Source organism: Tachysurus fulvidraco, chromosome 17, assembly GCF_022655615.1.
Source record: "Tachysurus fulvidraco isolate hzauxx_2018 chromosome 17, HZAU_PFXX_2.0, whole genome shotgun sequence".
Classification (NCBI taxonomy): Eukaryota; Metazoa; Chordata; class Actinopteri; order Siluriformes; family Bagridae; genus Tachysurus; species Tachysurus fulvidraco.
In genome coordinates this window covers 25,618,513-25,644,578 of record NC_062534.1, presented here as the reverse complement: position 1 = coordinate 25,644,578, position 26,066 = coordinate 25,618,513, and the positions used below count along the sequence as shown (strand labels likewise).

The following is a 26,066-nucleotide window of genomic DNA, read 5'->3' as shown; positions in this document are numbered from 1 at the left end:
TTTAAGGAGTTAGCAAGCTGAATAAACAGTCTGTACACACACACACACACACACACACACGTTATATACACATAGATGAATGTGGAACATTGGGCTGAATGTACAGCAATGATATAAAGATACATATAGATAAAACATTTGTGCAGATGTAATGAGGAGTAAAAAGATAAACTCTGTAATATGTACATGTATTGTACACATCGTAGTATCGTACAGAGGTTATATACAGTGTTTTGTTTTGTGTTTGCTTTGTAGTGATCTAGCGGTGTAGTGTAGAGTTCAGTAGTGTGATGGTGGATGGAAAAAAGCTGTCCCTGAACCTGCTGGTTCTGGTGCGTAAGTTCCTGTATGTCCTTCCTGATGGAAGGAGGTTAAACAGTTTATGACTGGGATGTGAAGAGTCCTTGATAACGTTGTGAGCTCTGCGCAGACATCTGCTGTGGTGAACGTGTTCGATGGCAGGTAGTTGGGTGCTAGTGATGTGTTGGGCGGTTTTCTCCACCCTTTGCAGGGCTTTATGTTCACACACAGTGGAGCCTCCGTACCATACGGTGATGGAGTTGGTCAGGATGCTTTCGATGGTGCAGCGGTAGAAACTCGTTAAAATCCCCAGGGACAGATGAGATTTCTTGAGACTTACAGTGCCTACAAGAAGTGTACTACAAGAAGTACAGGCATTGTTGTGCTTTTTTAACCAAGTTTTAAACCATGTAATACATTTACTGTGTGAAAGTCATCAGTATAAAAGAGTTCATTTTCATTTGTTAGGCTTTTCTGCACTTTTCTGTGGACAAAACATGAAATATTTCAACAGAACAATTTATTCTTTAAATTATATCAAGGCCACTGATCCAAAACACAAACCACATGACAAAATAACAGGATTATCAATATAATACAATAATAAATAATGCAATATAATATAATAAATATTATATGATATAATTTCATTGTGCAGAGAAACATGCTTTCTGTCTGTGCATATGACAATAAACACTTTGAACTTTGATGAAACATAATAATAATAATAATAATAATAATAATAATAATAATAATAATAATAATAATAATAATAATAATAATAATAATAATAAACATCATCCTCATAATTATTTTTATTATTAATACTATGATGATGATGATGATGATTAATATTATTATTATTATTCATCCTAGATGTAAGATTTAAGACTAACTCTGCTTTAAACATGAACTGAACGGGACCTGGTTGTTTATTGGTCAGTTTCCGTGTCAATCGCAGTGACGTCACACTGTTGCTAGGGCGTTTCAAAATAAGCAAAAAACACCAACCCGGTCCGAGCGAATCGGACACCGCGCAGTGTGTAAGTGTGTAAGTGTGTAAGTGTGCAGCCTGGTGCACGGATTAGTGAGTTCACTGGAAGCGTCATGACTGTAGCAGAAAGCGGTGAGATGTTTTTGTGATCAATGTCACCTGTCAATCACACGTTAGTTTTAATGCCGTTTACTTTCTACTCTTTTTAAGGCGGGTTGTTGCGAGGTGATTAAAATGGTAACAACCAATGACAATTCGTATTTCTTTACCGACCGGGATTCTTATTGGTTCTTCATCATGTGGGCGTCTCACATGTACCGTTCCGTGTGTGAATAACGTGTTTTTCCGCTCACACACACGTTATGTGCGTCGCTCTTACTCATATGACTTGTATGTCATGTTATGTTTTAGTTAACGATGTTCATATCCGACTCGCTTACGTGTGTTTTTGTGAAGCGCTATAACAGACATGCCTGTAGACCAATCAGCTTGCAGAACGGGGTTTGATTGGCACCTCCTGTAGCCGTGCTGTGGGGGGAAGGAGGCTGGTGATGCCGCCATCTTGAAAAGCGCCGTCTTGATGGTGGAGCGATCTGTGTTTTTGGCGCCTGTCAGAATCTGTTGTTATCGTCAACAGTTTATTTTCTCACCGCCACCTTTATGTGTACTTTTTTATTTTTGGTCACACTTTTATATCAAGAGGTTTTCCGGAGCTTCATGTCGGGATCTTAATCGGTAATGTAACTAGTTTTTTTTTTGTTTGTTTCGTTCAGTTCTCGTTTTTTTGGCTAAGGGAGAGCGCTTAGCTTAGCATAGTTTAGCTTAGCTTAGCATAGCAAGGCTAACTATCTAGCTAGCTCAGGAAGCTTAGCATTAGTTGTTCCTTAGCGGTCCAGGTTAAGGCTTTACCTCAGGTTCGGATCCCTTTCAGTGGGTTATAATGTGCACTTGTGAGCATTAATTACTGCTCTTGTAGTGCGCATGCGTAAAGAGGGAACACGGTTCAGCTCGAGTTGGTCAACGTAGCCGGCGTTTTTTTCTATTTTATTTGTATTTATTCATTTATTCATATTTATTTATTTATTTATTTTTTACTTTTCAAATTCATATTTATGGGTGATTATGGATTAAGATGATTTCCTTACCAATAAAAACTACAGTATCGCTTGAGAAGTATCGCGTTATATAAACGCTTTGTATGTAAATACGAATTTGTGTGTATAAACGCTAGCATGGCTAATAGCCCCCAATGCTAACAGGCCGGTTTGTGATTAACTTTGACGTGACTAGCGTTAGCATGAGCAGCTAATACCGGGCCTCGGTATTTCAGCTTCACATGGAATAACTGCATAAGATTTAAACATATATGTATTACATCCCTTTTAGTTTTATTCGTGTTTAATCGTTTGTTAGCTTCACAGTTTAGTACAGTTAGCTACTGCAGGTAGCTGGTGTTTAGCATGTTAGCTGTAATTCTGCTTTAATAGGAGTCTGTAACAGTGAGAGAATTTAAATGTAATTATACTTTAATAACTCTAAGCTACAGTTAAGCTTTTGTGTATGTTGCTTCACTACACTGCCGAAAAGATATATGCAATGAAATGTCTTGTGCAGACAACACGACTTACTGACAGTAAAACCGTGAGAAAATGAGTAAAAGTCTCTGCAGTATTGCTGTACACACACACACACACACACACACACACACACACACACACAGGATTTACAATTAGTTAATAGCCAAAAATAACACCCTAGTGTTTATCACCTTTGTCATTACATTAATATAAACTTGATCTACAGTCAGAGCTGCTGTTAGAGAGAATTAATCAACTGTACAGTACTGAAGTGTGGGACAGTCAGTTCCAGTAGTGTGTGTGTGTGTGTTTACAGTGGTGTTAAGGTTTACCTCAAAGTTTTTGTGTTGAGTTTAAACTTGTCTTTCTTCCTTCAGGTTAGAGGTGCTTTATTATTCACCCTCACACTTCCCTATGCTCTTATTATCTACCTCAGAGAACCAGAGCGCACATTATTGACTTATTTCTGTAAGATGTGAAACGTGTAAAGCTTTAAACACACAGATGTTTAGAGTTTAATGATTCATAAATAGTTTTTTGTTTTAATTAGCTCTTTCTGATAGTAAATGTTTTAGCTTTTCAAATATGAAATCTAAACGTAAATATGATCTTAACTGTAGTAAGTTTACTTGAATAACTTAAGCAATTTATTTACAGAATTGTTTGTTTATAATATTAAATGTATTTATATGTAAATAACAACCAAAACACAGTTTGGGTTTTTAAAATGATTCACTAAATATATATATATATAAAAAATGTGTGTGTGTGTGTGTGTGTTTTTATGTATTTGTTTGTTTATTTATTAGTTTATTACGATGGTATTAGAGTAGATATCAGGGTGTATGTGTAATCATGCCTGTTTGTTGGTTGTGTTGCAGGTGTGTGTTGAGGTGTGTTGTCCTTCAGCATCTCTCTCTTTTGAACCCACAGTGCCTGGAATGGGCCAGAAGTCCCAAAGAGCTCCAGCATTCTTTTCTTTTTAATCAGATTTTTTTTACACTCTGAGCTCTGTCACGCTCAGGTAAGGACCATGTCGCTCTCCTCAGAGTTTCATAAGCCATTAAATATAACATTCACTCTGCTCTGTAACACGCACACTTTATCATCTTTGTTATTATCATTATTATATCAATGACAATAAAAACAATGTGGGTGCTGGTCGATCCACAGAAGCACCATGTTTTGGAAGTTTGACCTTCACACAACCTCCCACATTGACACGCTCCTGGACAAAGAGGACGTGACCCTGAGGGAGGTGATGGATGAGGAGGATGTACTACAGGAGTGTAAAGCTCAGAACCACAAGCTGGTGGATTTCCTGATCAGATCTCAGTGCATGGAGGACCTGGTGGGATTCATCACACAGGAGCCCAGTGACAATGTTGAGGAGAAAATCAAATACAAGTGAGATCTCTACACTGCTAATTAAATCTTTTTTAAATCTTGGAGCCTGCATGGATTTCTGTACTTTTGTATCTGAAATACACTAATATATATATATATATATATATATATATATATATATATATATATATATATATATATATATATATATATATATATATATATATATATATAGGGCTGCACAATTTGGGGAAAATGGCATATTGCGATTGTTGAGGTCAATATTGCGATATGTGATTGCAATATAATAAACAAATGGTATCATGAGTCAACTTGCTTGGTTCTCAAGGAAAATGCACACACAGATTACTGATAATGCTGAAATTTGTATTTCTAAACTCAAACTATCAACAACAACAAACAAGCGCAAAACGTTTTCAAATTAAAGATAGAAAATAACACATTAATGCTGAATAACGAAAAGCCTAAGAGGTCAAAACTGTAGGTATACGGTGTATATATATGTGTGTGTGTGTGTATATATATATATATATATATATATATAATATGAGATATCACACACAAAGTAAATTACCAGCTTAATGCACGTTATACATGGTATTGCACACACCATTATTGATAATAGATAATATTTGGAGCAATATTACATGTAATTATTAAACTTGATTCCCTTACATATACATTAGCTTTTAAGCCTAATTATTAATGTTGATTATGATGTGATTGTGACAGGGGAAGAGGTTTCAGGTTGGGGGTAAAGAGTTTTTTCTGTCACCACTTTTGAATAAGAAACAATATCAAGGCTATAAAACTTGTCAAAACTCCGAATCACAAAAGTATCAGTGAGAAGTGGAGAACACGTTTAAACAGTACACACACTCGGACTTGATGCACATCACATGTGTTACTTTACTGATACTGCTTTTAATCGTAATGTGAAGACCGGATATCGGGACATAAGCTGTCATGTACAATAAAAGCGCAGCGACAGGAAATATCATTTAACACAAAAAGCCGCCTACACGGTGGACTTGGGCTCAGGACTTTTTTTTTTCTTATTTGAGCGGCGTGTGGACAAATTTTTTCTACGCACACACTTTTATTTCTTGATAACAGACTGCTGCTAACTATAACACACCGTTGAAATGTAAAACAGAGCGTTGCCATGGACACACAGGGTTCTAACCGTAGAGACGGAGCGCACTATGTTCTTTAGCAGAAGCAATACAATTAACTGTATACAAACAGGCGTATAAGACCTGTAACGAGCTACAGCGCAAAGCCGCGAACTCGTCCTGAATATTTTAAAGGCGTAACAGCTGATGAAAAAGCAAATTGTAGACGAAAATGAAGAGATTTTATCTTAGTTTTTATTTTATACAAAACATTTTCATCTCGTCTTTTTTCGTCAACAATAATCCATGTTAATTTAGTCTTAGTCAGCGTTGGACAGTGATGCAGTCTTGTCATCGTCTCGTCTTATGAAAAAAAGGTTGTTGAACATATTTCGTCTCGTCTGACGAAATTAACACTACATATAACAGAGGTAGCATTTTTTCTGGCCACCAGTTCAGTGTCCGTCTGCTCGCCATCCTTCTTCACCCGTTCCGTGCTGCACACCGGAAAAAGTCACATGACCATAAGCGCCACACGTGCCACTCCCTAAACTGAAACTCACTAGTTTAGCGGTGTAGCGGATAGCAGTGTAGTGGATGAAATAGGCAAACAGCTTTCAGAGAGAATGGGTTGTCATGTCCACACATGACAACCCATTTATTTCATAAAATCGCAGCATTTTGTGTCATATAATCGCACAGGCTTGATATTGCGATATGATTAATCGTGCAGCACTAATCCCCATATGTAGACATGATTATGCAGAATAATAATAAAATAAACTAACGAGAGACAATTTTGAAAAAGTATAGAAATTAAAATTTGTTATGATGAATTAAGCTAATGTATAAACAGAGGTGGGGGGGCACGGTGGCTTAGTGGTTAGCATGTTTGCCTCACACCTCCAGGGTTGGGGGTTTGATTCCCACCTCCACCTTGTGTGTGTGGAGTTTGCATGTTCTCCCCGTGCCTCGGGGTTTCCTCCGGGTACTCCGGTTTCCTCCCCCGGTCCAAAGACATGCATGGTAGGTTGATTGGCATCTCTGGAAAATTGTCCGTAGTGTGTGAGTGAATGAGAGTGTGTGTGCCCTGCGATGGGTTGGCACTCCGTCGAGGGTGTATCCTGCCTCGATGCCCGATGACGCCTGAGATAGGCACAGGCTCCCTGTGACCCGAGAAGTTCAGATAAGCGGTAGGAAATGAATGAATGAATATAAAGAGTTATGGGTCTGACTGCCTGTGTGGATCCAGATTTAGCACACTCTTATTCGAATCTGTTATTACATGTTTATTAGAAGTGACTCTCGAAGTGATCTTCTGTATTTCTCTCTTCACCCTAATTGCTCCATTACATGCTCTCAGCTACTTGATGTAAGTTTCCAACCTGTAATTTGTTTGTTTCAATTTCACAGGTACCCAAACATATCCTGCGAACTTCTGACCTCAGATGTTGGGCAGATCAACGACCGGTTAGGGGAGGATGAGAGTTTACTTGTGAAACTGTATGGGTTCCTGCAGAACGAGCCGCCACTCAACCCTCTGCTTGCCAGCTTCTTCAGTAAAGTACTGAGCATCCTCATTGGCAGAAAGCCAGAGCAGGTACATGTTTACAGCATTTGGCAGATGCCCTCATTCAGACCTACTTACGTTCTCATTTTTATATAACCAAACAATTGAGGGTTAAGGGCCTTGTTCAGGGTCCCAGCAGTAGCAGCTTGATGTACCTAGGTTTCAAACTCATAACCTTCCAATCAGTAGTCAAACACCTTAACCACTAAGCTACTAGTAAGTCTGTTGGTTTATGTTAATGATCTTGAAGTGGACAGGTGAGGTGATGCCTTCATAGGAGCTCCAGCATTGTAGATGAATTTTGTAATGTTATACTTAATTTTGCACCTTCATGGGTATGTGTACTCCGGATGTTTCTGCTGAAGGTGCCAACAGGCATTAACGTAACTATAATTATGAACGGATAAAAAGTACGTGGTTCCTTAATGAAACTGTAATTATTGGTGAATTGCTGTGGTGTAAGATGTGTATATAATAAACGTGCGTCTGTGTAGATTGTGGAGTTCTTGAGAAAGAGAGAAGACTTTGTGGATCTGATGATTAAGCACATAGGAACCTCAGCCATTATGGACCTGCTGCTCAGGATGCTCACATGCATCGAACCTCAGCAGCTCAGACAAGATGTTTTAAACGTGAGGACGCACGCCATTTATATCGGCATCCATATTTCTCTACATCTACATTAATAATTGGCAGGTACACATTTCTGTACTGTTAAGTCTGTGTGTGTGTGTGAGCGCAGTGGCTGAATGAGGAGAAGGTGATCCAGCGCCTGGTGGACATGGTACAGCCCTCCCAGGACGAGGATGTAAGCCAGTTTTTGTTCACTTTTTTAAACTGTCCATGGTTTTATTACCTAATTTTGTTTTTGTTTAGTTTTTCTAATTACATCTTTTAGTTGTTTCTTATTTTGATTTAGATTTTTTTTTTACAATCCCGTGAGGTTGTCCTTTAGGTTTGTCCGTTTTTTTGTTTGTTTTTTTGACAAAAATCTCATTTCATTTGTAAAAGTCTAAAAGGATCTGAATGTGCAGTTTTGCTTCCAAAAAAGTCTTTAGATTTCCAAAAAAAAAGATAAAACCTTGAGAAGGTTTCACAATTTTACAAATTTCAGTCTTCTTTTTAGGGTTTACATCAAAGTTTAAAAAGAAAAGAAATTATGGTGCCTTATTAACTCAAGTGTACAGACATTTATGGTGATATCACAGCCCTATATTTTATATAAAATATAAGGATTATCATCCACACTATTTTTTGGTTAATGGTAATAAAATGTCATCACTATAATTTCACTCTCCTCCATAGATCTGTGCATGTCCTCATTCTGTTTATTATTTTCTCACAGAGGCACTCGAATGCGTCTCAGTCTCTGTGTGAGATCATTCGCCTGAGCAGAGATCAGATGTTCCAGGTGCAGGGTTCCTCAGAGCCGGACCCTCTGCTCGCCACACTGGAGAAGTATGTCCCTCTCTCTCCCCGTCTGTGTCCGTCTGTCTCTCTCTCTCTCTCTCTCTCTCTCCCCCCATCTGTGTCCGTCTCTCTGTCTGTGTCCGTCTGTCTCTCTCTCTCTCTGAGTTCAGTTCAGTAGTGCTTTATTGACATTTTGCCAAAGCAATGTTTTGAGTAATATCGGTGTGTGTGTTTAAGTGTAATAGATAGGTCTGTGCGCGTGTACCGTTATGGTCTGTGTGTGTGTGTGTGTACCGTCATGGTCTGTGTGTGTGTACCGTCATGGTTGTGTGGTGTTTGCGCGCATGTTCCATCGTGTGTGTGTGTGTGTGTGTACCGTCATGGTCGGGTGTGTGTGCGCGGGTGTACCGTTATGGGGTTTGTGTGTGCGTATACCATCAGGTCGGGTGTGTGTGCACGCACGTATACCGTCATGGGGGTGTGTGTCTGGGTGCGTGTGTGTGTGCGTGCACATGTATACCATCAAGGGGGGGTGCGCGTATACCATCATTGTGTGTGTGTGTATATACCATCGTGGTGGGGGTGCGCGTATACCATCGTGTGTGTGTGCACATGTATCATTGGGGGGGGGGGTGCGTGCGCGTATACCATTGTGGTGTGTGTGTGCGCATATACCATCATTGTTGGGGGGGGGGTGTGTATACCATCGTGGGGTGTGTGCGCGTATACCATCGTGTGTGTGTGCACATGTATCATTGGGGGTGTGTGTGCGTGCGCGTATACCATTGTGGGGTGTGTGTGCGCATATACCATCATTGTTGGGGGGTGTGTGTGTATACCATCGTGGGGTGTGTGCGCGTATACCATCATGGTGTTTTCATGGTGTGTGTGCGTGCATGTGCACGTAACAGCATGGGGTGGGGGCATGTGTGCATGCTCATATACCATGATTGTGTGTGCGCGTGCGTATTACCATCATGGTGTCTGTGTGTGTATCCATCGTGTCTGTGTGTGTATCCATGATGTGGTGGCACGTACCATCATGCTGTGTGTGTATACCATTATGGTGTGTGGGGGTGTGCGTATATACCGTCATGGTGTGTGTATGCGTCATGGTGTACCATCATGGTGGGGTGGGGGTGGGGGGGTGCGCGTGTATACCATCATGGTGGGATGGGTTGAGCGCGTATACCATCATTGTGTGTGGGGGTGTGTGTGCGTGTATACCATCATTGTGTGTGGGGGTGTGTGCGTGCATACCACCATGGTGGGGGTGTGGGTGGAGGGGGTGCACGTATACCATCATTGTGTGTGGGTGTGCGCGCGTGCGTATACCATCGTGGTGGGGGCGGGTGCGCATATACCATCATTGTGTGTGGGACGCGCGTATACCATCGGGTGGTGTGTGTGCACGCGTATACTGTGGTGGGGGGGGGGCGTGCACGCGTGCACCATCGTGGTGTGTGCGCGCATACCATCATTGTGTGTGTGCGCATACCATCATTGTGTGTGTGGGTGCGCGCGTATACCATCATGGGAGGTGTGTGTGTGCGCGCCTGTATACCATTGTGGTGTGTGTGGGGGTCCGTGTGCGCGTATGCCGTCATTGTGTGTGGGGGTCCGTGTGCGCGTATGCCGTCATTGTGTGTGGGGGTCCGTGTGCGCGTATGCCGTCATTGTGTGTGGGGGTCCGTGTGCGCGTATGCCGTCATTGTGTGTGGGGGTCCGTGTGCGCGTGCGCGTATGCCGTCATTGTGTGTGGGGGTCCGTGTGCGCGTGCGCGTATGCCGTCATTGTGTGTGGGGGTCTGTGTGCGTGCGCGTATGCCGTCATTGTGTGTGGGGGTCTGCGTGTATACCATCCCGGGAGGGGCGTGTGTATACCATCCCGGGAGGGGCGTGTGTATACCATCCCGGGAGGGGCGTGTGTATACCATCCCGGGAGGGGCGTGTGTATACCATCGCGGGAGGGGCGTGTGTATACCATCCCGGGAGGGGCGTGTGTATACCATCCCGGGAGGGGCGTGTGTATACCATCGCGGGAGGTGTGCGCGTGCGCACCATTGCTGGAGGGGTGTGTGTGCGTGTGCGCGCGTGCGTGTGTATTCCATTGCGGGAGGGGTGTGTGTGTGTGCACGCGCGTGCGCACGTATACCATCGCGGGAGGGGTGCGTGCGCGCGCACACGTATACCATCGCGGGAGGGGGGTGCGCGCCCGCGTGTATACCATCGTGGGAGGGGGTTATATACCATCATGGTGTGCGCGTATACCATTATCGTGTATGGGGGTGTGTGTGTGCGTATACCATCATTGTGTGTGTGCGTATACCATCATTGTGTGTGGGGGTGTGTGTGTGCGTATACCATCATTGTGTGTGGGGGTGTGTGTGCGTGCATATACCATCATGGTGTGTGTGTGGGGGTGTGTGTGTGTGTGTGCGCGCGTATACCATCATTGTGTGTGTGTGTGTGCGTATACCATCATTGTGTGTGTGGGGGGGTGTGTGTGCGCGTATACCATCATTGTGTGTGGGGGTGTGGGGTGTGTGTGCGCGTGTATACCATCATTGTGTGTGGGTGTGTGTGTGTGTGTGTGGGGGGGTGCACATATACCATCATGGGAGGTTTGTGTGTGCGCGCATACCATCATGGGGTGGGTAGGTGTGCGTATGCCATCATGGTGTTTTCATGATCTGTGTGCGTGCGTGTGCACGTACCAGCATGGGGTGGGGGTGTGTGCGCGTGCTCTTATACCATCATTGTGTGTGTGCATATTACCATCATGGTGTCTGTGTGTGTGTCCATGGAGTGTGTGTGTATTCATGGTGTGGGGGCACATACCATCATGGTGAGTGTGTGTGTGCACGCGTACCATAAACATACACCATACAGAACACAGACACACACACTCACACACACACACACTCACGCTTACCTGTCAGTTTTGTTTGTTCACTTTTTACATTAAATGTAACTGAACAGAAATAATGTTAATGTTATACACGGGAAGAGATCTGACCAATCAGGACAAAGCAGCTCAGAGAGGGCGTGTCTCTCTCTGTCTGTCACTGTCTCTATCTTTTCACCCACTCATCCCCTCCACAGTAACATTAACCCTGTGCTATTTCTTCCCCAGACAAGAGACCGTTGAGCAGCTGCTGTCTAATATCTTTGACAAAGAGAAGAATGAATCTGCAATAGTCAGTGTGATCCAGATCCTCCTCACGCTCTTTGAGACACGGAGACCAGCGTAAGTGATCAGATGGTGATCCTAACAGTGTTTCACATCATACACACATTTTACACTAATCACTGTGGTTCATCATGTTTTCCCCTTTTGTGTTTTATCTCACCTGTATAAGTATCTACCTGCTGCTGCTGTTCTCCACACGAATCCTCAGGGTTTCTTTTTCATCCTGGTTCCTCTCTCGGGTTCTACCTCTTATCATCTCCACCATCACCTCTGGCTCGTTCATTAGATCATGATTTCTGTCGGTTTGTGACCGTGTCTGTCATTTGTGTAGGTTTGAGGGTCACTTGGATCTTTGTCCTCCTGGAATGAACCACCCGTCTTTCTCTGTTAATCAGAGCATCCTGGAGGCGGTCAGACCGAGGCTGAAAGATTTCCATCAGCTTCTCTTGGATCCTCCAAAGGTCTGAGTTCATTCACCATGAAAACAAACATACAGTCAGAAATGAACTCTGCAGTAAAGCGCAGTATAAAAAGAATCTGCTAAAACACATCAAGTGAGAATTAAAGAAACCGATTAAAGGCGGAGCTTGGAAAAGTTCGTTTATAATCATGTCAAACATTTTTATGAGGTTTTTTTTTTTTCGTGATTACAGAAAACAGTGTTGAAGACGACGTGGGGCGTTTTGGACCCGCCGGTGGGAAACACACGCCTCAATGTGGTGAGACTGGTGGCCAGCCTTCTACAGACCAACACACACCTCATCAACCAGGAACTTATCAACCTCAACATGCTGGGAATCATCCTTGTGAGTCTTACTCTGTGTCTCTTTCTAACACACACACACACACACACACACAGACACACACACACAGTATATGGCTCTATTTAATAGAAAATTCTTGCTGTGGTACAAGAGGAATAAAGAGTTGGCACCATGTCTGCTTCATGTTATTAACCCCGATGCTGTACCATGTTTTAATTACAGGATATGTATTTCAAATACATTTGGAATAACTTCCTGCACATACAAGTAGAAATCTGTATAGCGATGATCTTAGCGATGCCTCCGACCCACAACGACTCCGAGATCAACAGAGACGACGATCAGGAGCCGGTTCGAGAAAACATCCTTATTACACACGTGGGTGTTCTCCATCATTCCGTACAACACACACACAAGTAACAGCTGATTCGTTTGCAAACCTTGGTTTTATTTGTTGTCATATTTTCCCCCCCTCACAGCTGTTTCAGAAGTGTCGGGTGGTGCAGAGAATCCTGGAGGCCTGGAGCTCCAACGAGAAAGAGCAGTGAGTGACATCTGTTTTGTAATAACATTAAACTGTGGCACCAGGACTGGTGCTTCTCATACAGTTTGTACTGAATACGCGCTCTCTCTCTCTCAGGGCTGAAGGAGGCCGTAGAAGAGGTTATATGGGACATCTCACCAGAATTGCTAACTCTATAGTGCACAACAGTGATAAGGGGCCGAACGGAGCTCAGATTCAGCAGCTCATCGCAGGTACGCATGCGTCTGTCTCTCGTCTGTTTCGCTGTCATTCCTGTCGGTAGAAATACTCCTCAAAGCTGATGAATTAGACCACAATACACTATACAGACACATCTACAGAACTTTATCTTCTAACATCTGTTCCTCACAACTTGACATAACAGCTCTGATTCCACAGCAAATGTTTTTACACGTCGTGGGTTTGTGTGGAGAAGTGATTTATAGGCCATGGTGTGGAAATGTTTTTCAATTAAAAGCGACACGGAGAGATATAACACCTTACCATGTAGCCATAGCAACAGTCATATAGAGAAGTGCACTACAGATATGTGTGGGGTGAGACGGTAAAGAAATAACTCTATAAACTAACGGTCTATAACTAATGCATTGTCTTTCTGTAGCGAGTAAACATGGCTTAGTGTCCTGGAGTATAATGATAAAGATGCATCCTTCTTGTGTTAAAATGCACCCTTACATGTTAATGATCTTATCGTGTTACAGAGCTCCAGGAGGATGAGCGGGAAAGTTGGGAGGCCTTCACCTCAGGACAGTTAGCAGACACAAACAAGAAAAACACTGTAGATTTAGTAAGTGCTGAATGTTTGCTCGTTCTGCACCGAGACCGAAGAATTCGCAGTCTATAAATCTGTCAAGTGACGTGTCACTGTGTCGTCTGCAGGTTAACACGCATCACATTCACTCCTCCAGTGACGATGAGGGGGACTTTAAAGACAGCGGCTTTCACCACGACTCGTCTCTGCAGCAGGTAACATCAAGAGCTTCAGCTACATCGTCATCTTCGTTCGTCTGTTAACCTAATATTAAAGCTTACACCGATAATCACCGTAATCCCGCAATCATACACTGTGGTCATCGTTATTGTTGTGATACAGATGTCTGGCCTTATTATTAAATTCACTTAAAGCCCATGTTCAGTTCTCTGGTTGGCAGAATTCTGGGTTTCTAGTCAAATATTTTAGAGACTAAACTCCTAATGATCTAGTGACCTGTTAAAGAATTAAAGAAACTTGATAGAAAATTCAAGTTCCTATCTGTAATTGAATATAATGAGTGTATCCAGTAGGGGGCAGCATCACATGCTCTACAGCTGTATAAATCCTTACTCGTTATATTCCCATTAACACACGCCACGAGTCCACGATTTCTGTATATAAATCTGTTGTACAATAAAGCAATATTTACTGCTGTTTGCAGCTCAGAGGGAAAACCCTGTTTTAGCAAAGAACCGTACGTTTTAATTAATCACCCAAGCTGGAGAAACCCACAGTGTGAAAACACACAGTGCAGAGAACTATTTCTTTGAGTAATTAAAAGCTTTCCAGCTAAAACATTCTCCCAGTTAGAACGGAGTTCTTCATCGAATCTTTAAGGGTTCTTAGATTCCGGTAAGAAGATGAACTGTGTAGATCCTTTTGTTCTAGCGAAACACTATAATACTGTTGTGTATAGAGCCTCTAATCGTCCTCCCTGAGAAAGGACAACCAGAGAACTGTTAATAATGCATCAGTGAAGAAACGGGGGGGGGGGGGGGGATTTAGCTATATTTAAAAACAGCCACCTTTTTTAAAATCTATCTTCTTAGTACTTTATTTATTTATATTTTTCCACTAAATCAGAATTTGTGTCTTTTAGATTTTTGATTACAGAATAACGACACTAACGACTTCTAAATCTGTGCTCTAGTGTAAAATGCTAAAGTGATGCCACTAAAGCAGTGTTTATTAGAGCTAAACACTACATGAGCGTGTGTGTGTGTATGTGTGTGTGAGAGAGTTGAATCATTAAAAGGTGTATTTATGTTGAGACTATATCATTATCGCCGGTCCTGGGCTTTGCCAGGCCTTTTCTGATTATCAGATGCAACAAATGACGTCCAATTTTATTGAGCAGTTCGGCTTCAATGACGAAGAGTTTGCGGATCAGGACGACGTGGTGGAGTGAGTATTCATCCTGCATGGTCTTTTTCTCTCACACAGGGTCCTGACGGAGTGGGTGGTGGGGCCAAGGGGGGGCTGCTGGGGTTAATCAGGGCTACAACTATCCAGATTTATGGGGAATCGAAGCAGAAATGAAATTCTGACACTTTACTCAGGCGCACAGTGAGACGAGTTCGGGATGTTCATACGTTCGTTAATTAATCAGCATGAACATAACCTCTAGTTTAATGTACACTAATCACATGCTTAATTCATCTAGTTAAATAAAACTTAACAAAGGTCTAAATGATCAATCAGCATAAAATATTTAACACACAAAATAAATGAATTGACACAAATTTTATTAGTGATTTCAAAATATTATAATAAATAAATATATATTTGAGAAATGAGAACGATTACAGACGTAAACGTCGAACTGTTTACATCACACACGTCTCACCGCTTCTGGAGTAAAGAGGAAATCTGTTTCTTTCATTCTTGGCTGAATTGTTGCTTTTTGTTTAGAAAATCTGTCCACTAACCCAGATCTGTGTTTATTTCACCAGTCATTAATATTCTGTACAGTATTTATCCCTTCAGTTACAGTTTAATGCTGTGGAGTGTGTGTGAAGGCAGCTCCTCTTCTCACTCACAGTTAATAAGAGAAATAACATCTCAGAGAAAGTGTAAACAGTGTCAAGTCCTCTGTCCTGAAGAGGTTCCAACTCGAGGTCTTCTCGGGTCTAAAGAAATGCACCGACCCGAAGTGACCCGATTCACCTTTTACCCAAACCCAACGTGCATTATCTATTTTTTTTTTTTTTTTTTTTTAAAGAAAGACCCGACCCAAAAAATTAGCCCCAAGTCCAACCCGACCCGTTGGCATTTAGTTTTTAACCTGACTGGACCCGAATGTTGTGTAAATTGATTGACAGTTCTGTGAAACTTTTACACCCGAACCTGCTCGGGTCTCGGGTTGGACATCAGGTTTTCGGATCTAAGTGGACCCCTGAAGACCTTTAGTTCCAGCTTTACCTCTTACTGCTACACAGAACTGACACTGCAGACTCCTTCACCACACACACACACACACACACACACACACTAATTAATATCTGATTTGACTTTATCTCTATTCAGCAGAACCATTTAAACTCATTAGTATTTTCCCAGTTAGTCTTTTCTCATTGCTGCCCCGTGTCACATTGTTCTATAACAGATGATGTGCTCGTGCTGTTGCGGCCCATCACATCCACATCACGGCCCATCACATCCACATCACGGTCCATCACATGTTCAAAACCAATAACCGATTAAATAGGAGCAGCTTATGCTAGTGCTGAGGATTGTGGGTATTTTTTCCATAGATCTCCATTTCAGATCAGTTTTAGACACACTGTTAATTCCGTCGTGTTAAGTATTTCCTCTAACCTTTAGCTTGTTCACGAGTTGTCTTGCACTACTTGGAGAATCGTGAGCTGATAGCTGTAATGTTTGTTAATAATCCACGGCATGTTGGTGACCTGGTATGATGGAGTTATTCTTGTATTTTCATCACCTCTCTATTCCCAGTGATCACTAACCCTGTGTGAATCTGCCATAATTAATGTTACATCTTGCTCGTAAATAATTAGGTTTATTTACACCTGAACTGGTTTGCAGGTAATTAATACAAAAAACATTTTAACCAGCTTCTGCCTGCAGTGTTTCCTGGTCTAATGACATGAGTGTTTCCTGTATCTGACCACACCCCCGTATCACAGATAACACCCCCGTATCACAGATAACACCCCCGTATCACAGCTCCTGACCACACCCCCATATCACAGATAACACCCCCGTATCACAGCTCCTGACCACGCCCCCCGTATCACAGCTCCTGACCACGCCCCCCGTATCACAGCTCCTGACCACGCCCCCGTATCACAGCTCCTGACCACGCCCCCGTATCACAGATAACGCCCCCATATCACAGCTCCTGACCATGCCCCCGTATCACAGATAACGCCCCCGTATCACAGCTCCTGACCAAGCCCCCGGATCACAGATAACGCCCCCGTATCACAGATAACGCCCCCGTATCACAGCTCCTGACCATGCCCCCGTATCACAGATAACACCCCCGTATCACAGCTCCTGACCATGCCCCCGTATCACAGATAACGCCCCCGTATCACAGCTCCTGACCATGCCCCCGTATCACAGATAACGCCCCCGTATCACAGCTCCTGACCACGCCCCCGTATCACAGATAACGCCCCCTTATCAGATAACGCCCCCGTATCACAGATAACGCCCCCGTATCACAGCTCCTGACCATGCCCCCGTATCACAGATAACGCCCCCGTATCACAGATAACACCCCCGTATCACAGCTCCTGACCATGCCCCCGTATCACAGATAACGCCCCCGTATCACAGCTCCTGACCATGCCCCCGTATCACAGATAACGCCCCCGTATCACAGCTCCTGACCACGCCCCCGTATCACAGATAACGCCCCCGTATCACAGCTCCTGACCATGCCCCCGTATCACAGATAACGCCCCCGTATCACAGATAACGCCCCCGTATCACAGCTCCTGACCATGCCCCCGTATCACAGATAACGCCCCCGTATCACAGATAACGCCCCCCGTATCACAGCTCCTGACCATGCCCCCGTATCACAGATAACACCCCCGTATCACAGCTCCTGACCACGCCCCCGTATCACAGATAACACCCCCGTATCACAGCTCCTGACCATGCCCCCGTATCACAGATAACGCCCCCGTATCACAGCTCCTGACCATGCCCCCGTATCACAGATAACGCCCCCGTATCACAGCTCCTGACCACGCCCCCGTATCACAGATAACGCCCCCGTATCAGATAACGCCCCCGTATCACAGCTCCTGACCATGCCCCCGTATCACAGATAACGCCCCCGTATCACAGATAATGCCCCCGTATCACAGCTCCTGACCATGCCCCTGTATCACAGCTCCTGACCACGCCCCCATAGCTCAGCTCCTGACTCATATCACAGCTCCTGACCACGCCCCTGTATCACAACTCCTGACCACGCCCCGCGCCGCCATTCCTGACCATGCTGTTGTACCTCAGTCATGGTGTGGAGGTGTGATAGGTCAACAAAACCTTACACGCCTAATGAACATATGCTCGAACACACACACACACACACACACACACATCTGGAAAACTAATCCCATCTGAATATTAGTTATTTCCATAATGTTTTCCGGATCTAATTAACAAATCTGTGCATTTTTTAATGAGTTGTCTTGCTGAAGTTTGTTGTTTTAAGTGTGTGTGTGTGTGTGTGTGTGTGTGTGTGTGTGTGTGTGTGTGTTTGACAGATTTAACTGAACTAATCTCTGTTCTCTTTAAACTTGCAGTATTCCCTTTGATAGAATATCAGACATCAATTTTTCCTTGAATACAAATGAGAGTGTAAGTATGTGAAAGGTTCTATAACACACACAGGACTGTTTCATATGTGTGTTATTAACACTCGTATTCATGTGTTTATATACAAACATGTTAAACAAAGTGTGTGTCCATCACTAAAATACACATTGTGCTTTTACATTTGACCTTTAGATAGATTTTATGCACAACTTACTGTAATAATTTTGATCATAATGAAGTAAAAAAAAAATTAATTTAAAGCGTATAGAATTCTGTAATTGTGCTTATTTGTAATTAGTTTGTTTTTAACACAAAGTTTTAGTTTGCCTTTTTTTTCTGCTTCCCTTTTTTCCCGTTATTTTATTTTGTTTGCTTGTCGTATGTTAATGTACGTTTGTGTGTTCCAGGCGAATATGGCTCTGTTTGAGGCGTGCTGTAAGGAGAAGATCCAGCAGTTTGAGGACACAGGCTCAGATGAGGAGGACATATGGGATGAGAAGGACGTGACGTTTGCGCCCGAAGCTCAGAGACGCTCCAGGTACATTTTAACTTTGCCCATTTCATCAGGAGTACCTGGGTACGGCTCAGCTCCTGTATGGTGGGAACAGTGATAATGTTGTTCAACTGTCTCTCTCTCTCTGTGTCTCTCTCTGTGTGTGTGTCTCTCTCTCTCTCTGTGTCTCTCTGTGTGGGTCTGTTTCTCTCTGTGTCTCTGTCTCTCTCTCTGTGTCTCTCTCTGTGTGTGTCTGTCTCTCTCTCTCTGTCTCTCTCTCTCTGTGTCTGTCTCTCTCTGTGTGGGTCTGTCTCTCTCTCTCTGTGTCTCTCTGTGTGGGTCTGTCTCTCTCTGTGTGTGTGTCTGTCTCTCTGTGTCTCTCTCTGTGTCTCTCTCTCTGTGTGTGTGTGTCTGTCTCTCTCTGTGTCTCTCTCTCTCTGTCTCTCTGTGTCTCTCTCTCTCTCTCTCTCTGTCTCTCTCTGTCTCTCTCTGTGTCTCTCTCTCTCTCTCTCTCTCTCTCTCTGTGTGTGTGTGTCTCTCTCTCACTCCTCCCTTAACCCCCTCTCTCCCTGTACCAGGAGCTCAGGCAGTACAGACAGTGAGGAGAGTACAGACTCTGAGGAAGAGGATGTGAAGAGAGACCAATTTGAGGCGTCTAACCCTCCGGCTGATGACCGTATGGAAGTGGACAGTGGAGAAGGTGAGAGGAAGTGACTTCACATTCTCTCTCATGATATTCATTTAAACAGACTTTTATTATTATTATTATTATTATTATTATTATTATTATTATTATTATTAAACAGCATGTCTTTGTTTTAGGCCCCACCTGGACAGCCAATTTTGATGACGTACCCATGGAAACGGGAGGCTCGCTGGCTCCATCCTCCTCTTCTCCCTCCACATGGAGCACGCCTACCAACACTGTCGCTACGGAAACGGGCTGGGCCAACTTCTCCAGCTTCACGCCAGTCAGGTGAGAATGTCTGGCATACACAAACATAACATGAAGAGGTCATGCAAAGAGGGGCGGTACAAATGATCTGTACAAATCAGAAGTTATTATTGAGTTTGATCTCTGCAGCCCCAAAGACCCCCTGAGGAGCAGCTCCCCAGTTGCCATGGAGACGAGTGCAGAGCCCGCAGACCCTCTGGGCGTTAACACGTCTGCAGGTGAGCAGACAAACCTCCATTCTGACGACCCACTTGGTTTCTATGGAGGCAGGTTAAAAATCCTTCACCATGAATTGTGGAAACCTGGTTTATGATCGTCTCTCTCTCTCTCTTTCTCTCACTCGTCTTCCTCCATCTCTCCCTGACCGGCGCTCGACCTTTCTCCTCTTCTCCCAGGAACCTCTCAGTGGGACGCATCTCCAACTGCTCAGTCCAGAGGTTGTGATGTGGATGAGGAGGCAGCGGGGGACCGCATCACTGAGACGGTCACTAACGGCTCTATGAAGGAAACACTCAGCCTTACTGTAGATGCCAAAACTGAAACTGCTGTGTTCAAGAGGTGTGTACATGTGTGTGTCTCTCTCTCTCTCACACACACACATACACACTTTTCCTTTTCTTTCTTTGTCCACAGTGCGTATCTGTTTCTCTTTGTACACATGACTGCTTCTCAATATTCACTCTTGTCTCTCTCACTTCTTTTCTGTCTGCATCTACTGTTTGATACAGCTCTCTCTCTCTCACACACACACACACACACACACACACACACACACACACACACACATACAGTGTGTGGTGTAAGTATGTACAGATGTTGAACATGTACTCACTCATGTGCGCTTGCACACACTATCACGGCTATAATTGTGTGTACGTTGTGTACAGATGTGTGTGTGAGTCAGGTTTGTGAGCTGTGTGTGTGTAGTCGAGTGTTGACCATGCGCTTCCTCTCTCTCTCTCTGCGTGCGTGGGGGATCAGAGTGTTGAAATCCTATGGGTATGTACAGGAGGAGCAGTGTCTGTTTACATGTGCGCTGTTCAGTCCACACACACACACACACACACACACACACACACACACTCATCTGTTCACTGGTGTTCCTCCATCTGCATGTGTCATATCAGGTCACAGGATAACATCAGCACAGGAGACATTTCAGGCCAAATGTATTAGAATCATATTTAAAATGCTGCCACCTCAAACACACGCTAAAACGTGTGGCGTTGAGATTGTGTTTGCGTGACTGTATTAAAGACTTTAGCGATTTGTCGCCGTAGTCTGTGTAAACACATGGTATTGTCGAGTTGTTGCGTAACTAATGTGTTAACTAATCTCTGTGAAATTGGATCGTGTGTTAATTTATTCTCGCCTGTAATGACCGTAAGCGCTGATGGCTACACTGCTGAAGGGATTTTTTTACTACTAAACACCAATGTGCTAAAAATAGCAAAGTTTTTCTTCAGCAAGTAAAAATATTATAAATATGAACTTATTTATAAACAATATGTTATTTATAATAAGGCGTGTAATACAGTTATCACCACAAAATGATCTTCAGACACAAGTTGTTTGTGATGTATCTCTAATTCACTTATAAATCACAAGGTCACGTTGAGGTTGAAGCCGTGTAGCAGCTCTCAGGCCTGGAGTCGTGTGTTGGGTTTATGGGAACAGGATGGGAACGAAACACCACATCTGTTTCAGAAATATGGCAGCATTTAGTCACTTATCCAGTTGTTTCATCATGTAAATACAAGGCATGTGCTTATCCTCAGTTATAGTCTTACACACACACACACACACACACACACACACACACACACACACACACACTGCAGACCTGCCAACTTTTGTGCATTCCAATAAAATCAGCATAAAAGCCAATTAATATTTGGATCTGGAATGATTGACAGTTGTGTATCTGTTTGAACTCTTTGATATAAACTGGAAGCTCCGCCTCTTCCCTGAGTCTCACATTAGAAATCTCCCCACTCAATACGACAGTGTTCTGAGGCGGAACATGACTGAGAGTAGAGGGAGCGTGGTGGGGTGAGTTAGGGGCGTGGCTGAGTGATGGGGTGAGATAGGGGTGTGGCTGAGTGATGGGGTGAGTTAGGGAGTGTGGCTGAGTGATGGGGTGAGTTAGGGGTGTGACTGAGTGATGGGGTGAGTTAGGGAGCGTGGGTGATTTAGGGGCATGGCTGAGTGATGGGGTGGGTGATTTAGGGGCATGGCTGAGTGATGGGGTGATTTAGGAAGCGTGGGTGATTTAGGGGCATGGCTGAGTGATGGGTGTGAGTTAGGGAGCGTGGGTGAGTGATGGGGTGAGTTAGGGGCATGGCTGAGTGATGGGGTGAGTTAGGGAGCGTGGGTGAGTTAGTGGCATGGCTGAGTGATGGGGTGAGTTAGGGAGCGTGGGTGAGTGATGGGGTGCGTTAGGGGCATGGCTGAGTGATGGGGTGAGTTAGGGAGCGTGGGTGAGTGATGGGGTGCGTTAGGGGCATGGCTGAGTGATGGGGTGAGTTAGGGAGCGTGGGTGAGTTAGTGGCATGGCTGAGTGATGGGGTGAGTTAGGGAGTGTGGATGAGTGATGGGGTGAGTTAGGGGCATGGCTGAGTGATGGGGTGAGTTAGGGAGCGTGGGTGAGTTAGTGGCATGGCTGAGTGATGGGGTGAGTTAGGGAGTGTGGATGAGTGATGGGGTGAGTTAGGGGCATGGCTGAGTGATGGGGTGAGTTAGGGAGTGTGGGTGAGTTAGGGGCATGGCTGAGTGATGGGGTGAGTTAGGGGGCGTGGCTGAGTGATGAGGTGAGTTAGGGGCGTGGCTGAGTGATGGGATGAGTTAGGGGGCGTGGCTGAGTGATGGGGTGAGCTAGGGGCGTGGCTGAGTGAGAGGTGGAGTGTGTTTGAGAATGGGGTGTGGTTTACAGAGCCGATGCTGTAGCCTTTGATCTAGGCTTTTTATACATAATTATACAGCATTAAAAAGTTTGTCTCTCAAACACAAAGTAACCACGTGCTTATTAATAACTGTGTGGATGTGATTCTGTAATTACACGAGAGCTCGTGTCCACTAATGCAGTGGTGAGGACGGACCACGTGTTTCCTCCTCAGACTGTTCCCCTAGTTGGCAGGTCTGACTGTAACACAGCGTGATCAGTGTGTGACAGCTGTATACACACACACAGTGTTGTGATGTACAAACTGAACATGAGCACATACCTCCACCCATCCACACTGTACGTGATTAGTGACTCATCTCCATCGTCTCATCCCTGACTCCGCCGTCGCACTTTCCCTTCGTCTCGTTCCAGCCCCTCTTCCCCACACACGCTTCTGTTCAGACTGTTGAATGTGCTCCGCTCTGTGTGTGTGTGTGTGTGTGTGTGTGCGTGTGTGTGTGCGTGCGCGTGCGCGTGTGCGTGCGCGTGTGCGTGCGTGTGTGCGTGCGTGTGTGCGTGCGCCTCCCACAGGACATAAGCCATACTGCCATAAGCCATGTACTGTGTGTGTATTTCAGTGAGGAGGGGAACACGTCTACCTCTGAAGACACATCTGCCAAGTACGCAGTGAGCAACAGCGAGGGGGAGAGTAACGAGACCATGAATAACTGCCCCAAATCAGGGTAGGTTTTGTTCTCTTATTCGGGGGTGTGTGTGTGTGTGTGTGTGTGTGTGTGTGTGTGTGTGTGTGTGTGTGTGTGTGTGTGTGTGTGTGTGTGTGTGTGTGTGTGTGTGGGAATTTAATTAAATCATGTGGTGTTGGATCTGATGGCTGTTTCTCTCTCTCTCTCCCCCTCCCTGTCTCTCTGTCTCTTTCTCTCTCTCTTTGTCTCTCTCTCTCCCCCTCTTCCTCTCTCTCTCTCCCTCTCTCACACCTCATAGTGTAAAGCATGTAGAAGAGAAAACAAAAGCTAGTGAGGTTCTCAACGGTCCTCTGGAGAACGCAGCATCCATGGAGGAAGCCAAGTGAGTACAGCTCGAGTGTTACATCATCTGTTTGTCATTATTATTATTATTATTATTATTATTATTATTATTATTGTTGTTGTTACATATTTAAGAGCAAATGTTGCTGTTTTCTGTGACAATAAAATAAAGGTTAAAAAAAAAAGGTGCAGTCCAAGATGGAGCAGATTATGACTTAATTATGAGAACTGTTCTTAGCAGCTGTTAATGAAAGACAGACTGATGGACACATGTAACGTGTGTGTGTGTCAGGACAGAGCAGTGTGTGTCCGAGGCAGCGGTGGTGAACGGCCCAGTGTGATTGGACACGGTGGATCAGGTGACCAGGACCAGCAATATTGAGTTAAACAGAACCTGTACAGAACCTCGGCCTGTATGAAGAGGACATTAAACACCACAATGATCTTTTTCCCTTTTGCATTCGTTTCTACACCTTCTTCTTCTTCTTGTTCTTCTTCTTCTTGTTCTTCTTCTTCTTCTCTGAGGTGATCTGTCCGATATCTCGCCACTCAAACGTTAACAGTACTGTTGCTATAGTTACAAAGGATTGTATGAATAAAAATATTTTATAAAAGAGAAATGTTATTACATATGCCGTAAACTAATTGGAACATGTCGTGTGACCAAAAACACAGAAGCTGATGATTATTTTCTTGTGTTTTGTTTTTTTTTAATGGGTTTTTTGTTTATTTTGTTTTTGGTATTTAATTTCCAAGTAAAAAAAAAACAATGACGGCGATAACGCAAACATGTAAATCTCGTTTTATTCACAATGACAACAATGAGGTGGAGGAGGATTCCGGGGGTGCATTTTAAATCGGGGAACGGTTTATTTTGTCACAGGTGTTATATTGTAAATGTATCTAGTGAGATTTGAGCAGAACCTTTTGCTATAGTTTTTAACTTATTGAGGCCGTGCTGTAAATCTTCCCTCTAAAGTGTAAAACCCTGAAGCTCAGGTGGAGTCCAGTTGCATGTAGCGAACGATTGCCACACACACACACACACACACACACACACACAGATGTCCTGTTGAGGAAAAAAGGAAACAAATCCACCACGTTTTTCTGCGAGTGGAATTTTTTTTTTTTATGTGTCAAGGCGCCGGTCCAGATTCCTCACAGCGCTTCATGCATCACCAGGCTCTTTTTTTGTTTTGTTTTGTTTTTTTGTTTATCTTTTTTTTTCCATCTTTTTTAAAAATAAAATGCTATCTTTACCAGCAAGATGAAGAATTAATTCTTTCCACAAATCAAACATGAGTGAGTTTTGTACATTTTGATAAAAAAACATCAAAGGAATTTTATCATTTACTCCATTTTAGCTCTTTGTGTTTAAGTGATAAAGATAAAATAAATATCAGATCAAAGTGCTGAACAGTTCGATAACAGAGGATTGAAATGAAAAATGTAAGATATAATTACACCAGTATAAATAAATACATCAGTGTCCATGCACTCGGTGGAACGGGGAAAATACCTCAAGGCTTCTTGTGATTTTGTCCAATTTATGGTTGAAAAATCTGACGACATTTAATCTGTTTAACAGGAGAAATATTTCTAGCAGTAAAATATAAGAAACATGACGATGTGTGACTCGAGTAACAAACAGTTTATTAGTGTTTCTCAGATGAGAAGCCAAACACACACACACTCCTATACCCACTGTGTGGGTGTGTGTGTTCAGTGTGGTGTGGGAGTGCGTGTTCAGTGTTGCGTGTGTTCAGTGTGCAGTGTGTGGGTGTGTTCAGTGTGGTGTGGGAGTGTTCAGTGTTGCGTGTGATATGTGTGTGTGTTCAGTGTGGTGTGTGTGTTCAGCTCCTCCGCATGTCACTGTTACACCCATCAGCTTTGAGTAATAAATTAACCAGAAAACTCAGAAATCCTCTTTGAGCTCGGACACAAACACGATGCTGAAGCTTCACGCTGCTGGTTTCAGCTCTAAAACACCTCATGAAGAAAAATAATTACACAATTTGTGTAATAGATACAAATAAATGAAAAGAGGCAGCAAGATACACACACACCAGAAGGTCTGTAAACTGAACCTGAGCTCAGGAATAACGTGTGTTGAGTGTGTGAGAGAAACGGAGCTGAAAGGTTAGCAAAACATAGTGTGTGTTTATTCTAAATCTCCGGTCCATTTGTCATCCTGACAGCAGGTCACACAGCTGGACTCTGAACGTGTTCAGTCTGAGATCTCCTCTTCCTCCTCGTCTTCATCGTTCCTCTGGTTCCCAGTAAACGGTTGCTGTGTGAGG

At 43.7% G+C, this 26,066-nt stretch overlaps 2 protein-coding genes across 7 annotated transcripts in view; one reads left to right on the top strand and one right to left on the bottom strand.

Annotated features, from left to right (window-relative positions):
- Nucleotides 1-1,641: 1,641 nt before the first annotated feature.
- Nucleotides 1,642-25,032, top strand: ppp6r3 (protein phosphatase 6, regulatory subunit 3). 6 transcript variants are annotated; one of them, XM_047802530.1, is made up of 26 exons: nucleotides 1,642-2,029; nucleotides 3,753-3,895; nucleotides 4,045-4,278; nucleotides 6,768-6,954; nucleotides 7,419-7,556; nucleotides 7,667-7,732; nucleotides 8,270-8,382; nucleotides 11,470-11,583; nucleotides 11,858-11,987; nucleotides 12,180-12,332; nucleotides 12,513-12,668; nucleotides 12,770-12,834; nucleotides 12,931-13,046; nucleotides 13,536-13,621; nucleotides 13,714-13,800; nucleotides 14,946-14,992; nucleotides 18,376-18,430; nucleotides 18,796-18,926; nucleotides 19,460-19,581; nucleotides 19,704-19,857; nucleotides 19,966-20,054; nucleotides 20,232-20,394; nucleotides 20,818-20,835; nucleotides 23,359-23,463; nucleotides 23,723-23,806; nucleotides 24,059-25,032. In XM_047802530.1, exons 3-26 carry the CDS (start codon nucleotides 4,052-4,054, stop codon nucleotides 24,105-24,107), a joined length of 2,655 nt encoding a protein of 884 aa, XP_047658486.1. In that variant the 5' UTR covers nucleotides 1,642-2,029; nucleotides 3,753-3,895; nucleotides 4,045-4,051; the 3' UTR covers nucleotides 24,108-25,032. The 6 variants fall into 6 exon arrangements, with proteins under 6 accessions (XP_047658486.1, XP_047658485.1, XP_047658484.1 ...); XM_047802529.1 differs by having other exon boundaries at nucleotides 14,913-14,992; XM_047802528.1 differs by having other exon boundaries at nucleotides 1,643-2,029; nucleotides 14,895-14,992.
- ric8a (RIC8 guanine nucleotide exchange factor A) overlaps nucleotides 24,470-26,066 on the bottom strand; it is a 10,475-nt gene continuing 8,878 nt past the window's right edge. The window contains exon 10 of the mRNA XM_027160868.2: nucleotides 24,470-26,066. This exon is cut by the window's right edge and continues 75 nt beyond it. Coding sequence (XP_027016669.1) covers nucleotides 25,994-26,066 — 73 coding nt within the window. The 3' untranslated portion in view covers nucleotides 24,470-25,993.

Excerpts from the sequence above, each read along its gene's own strand:
- ppp6r3 (XM_047802528.1), top strand. The coding sequence starts at position 4,052 with ATGTTTTGGAAGTTTGACCTTCACACAACCTCCCACATTGACACGCTC. Across the intron at positions 8,383-11,469 it reads CTGCTCGCCACACTGGAGAA|ACAAGAGACCGTTGAGCAGC; the intron begins GTATGTCCCTCT and ends TTTCTTCCCCAG. Across the intron at positions 13,622-13,713 it reads AGAAAAACACTGTAGATTTA|GTTAACACGCATCACATTCA; the intron begins GTAAGTGCTGAA and ends TGTCGTCTGCAG.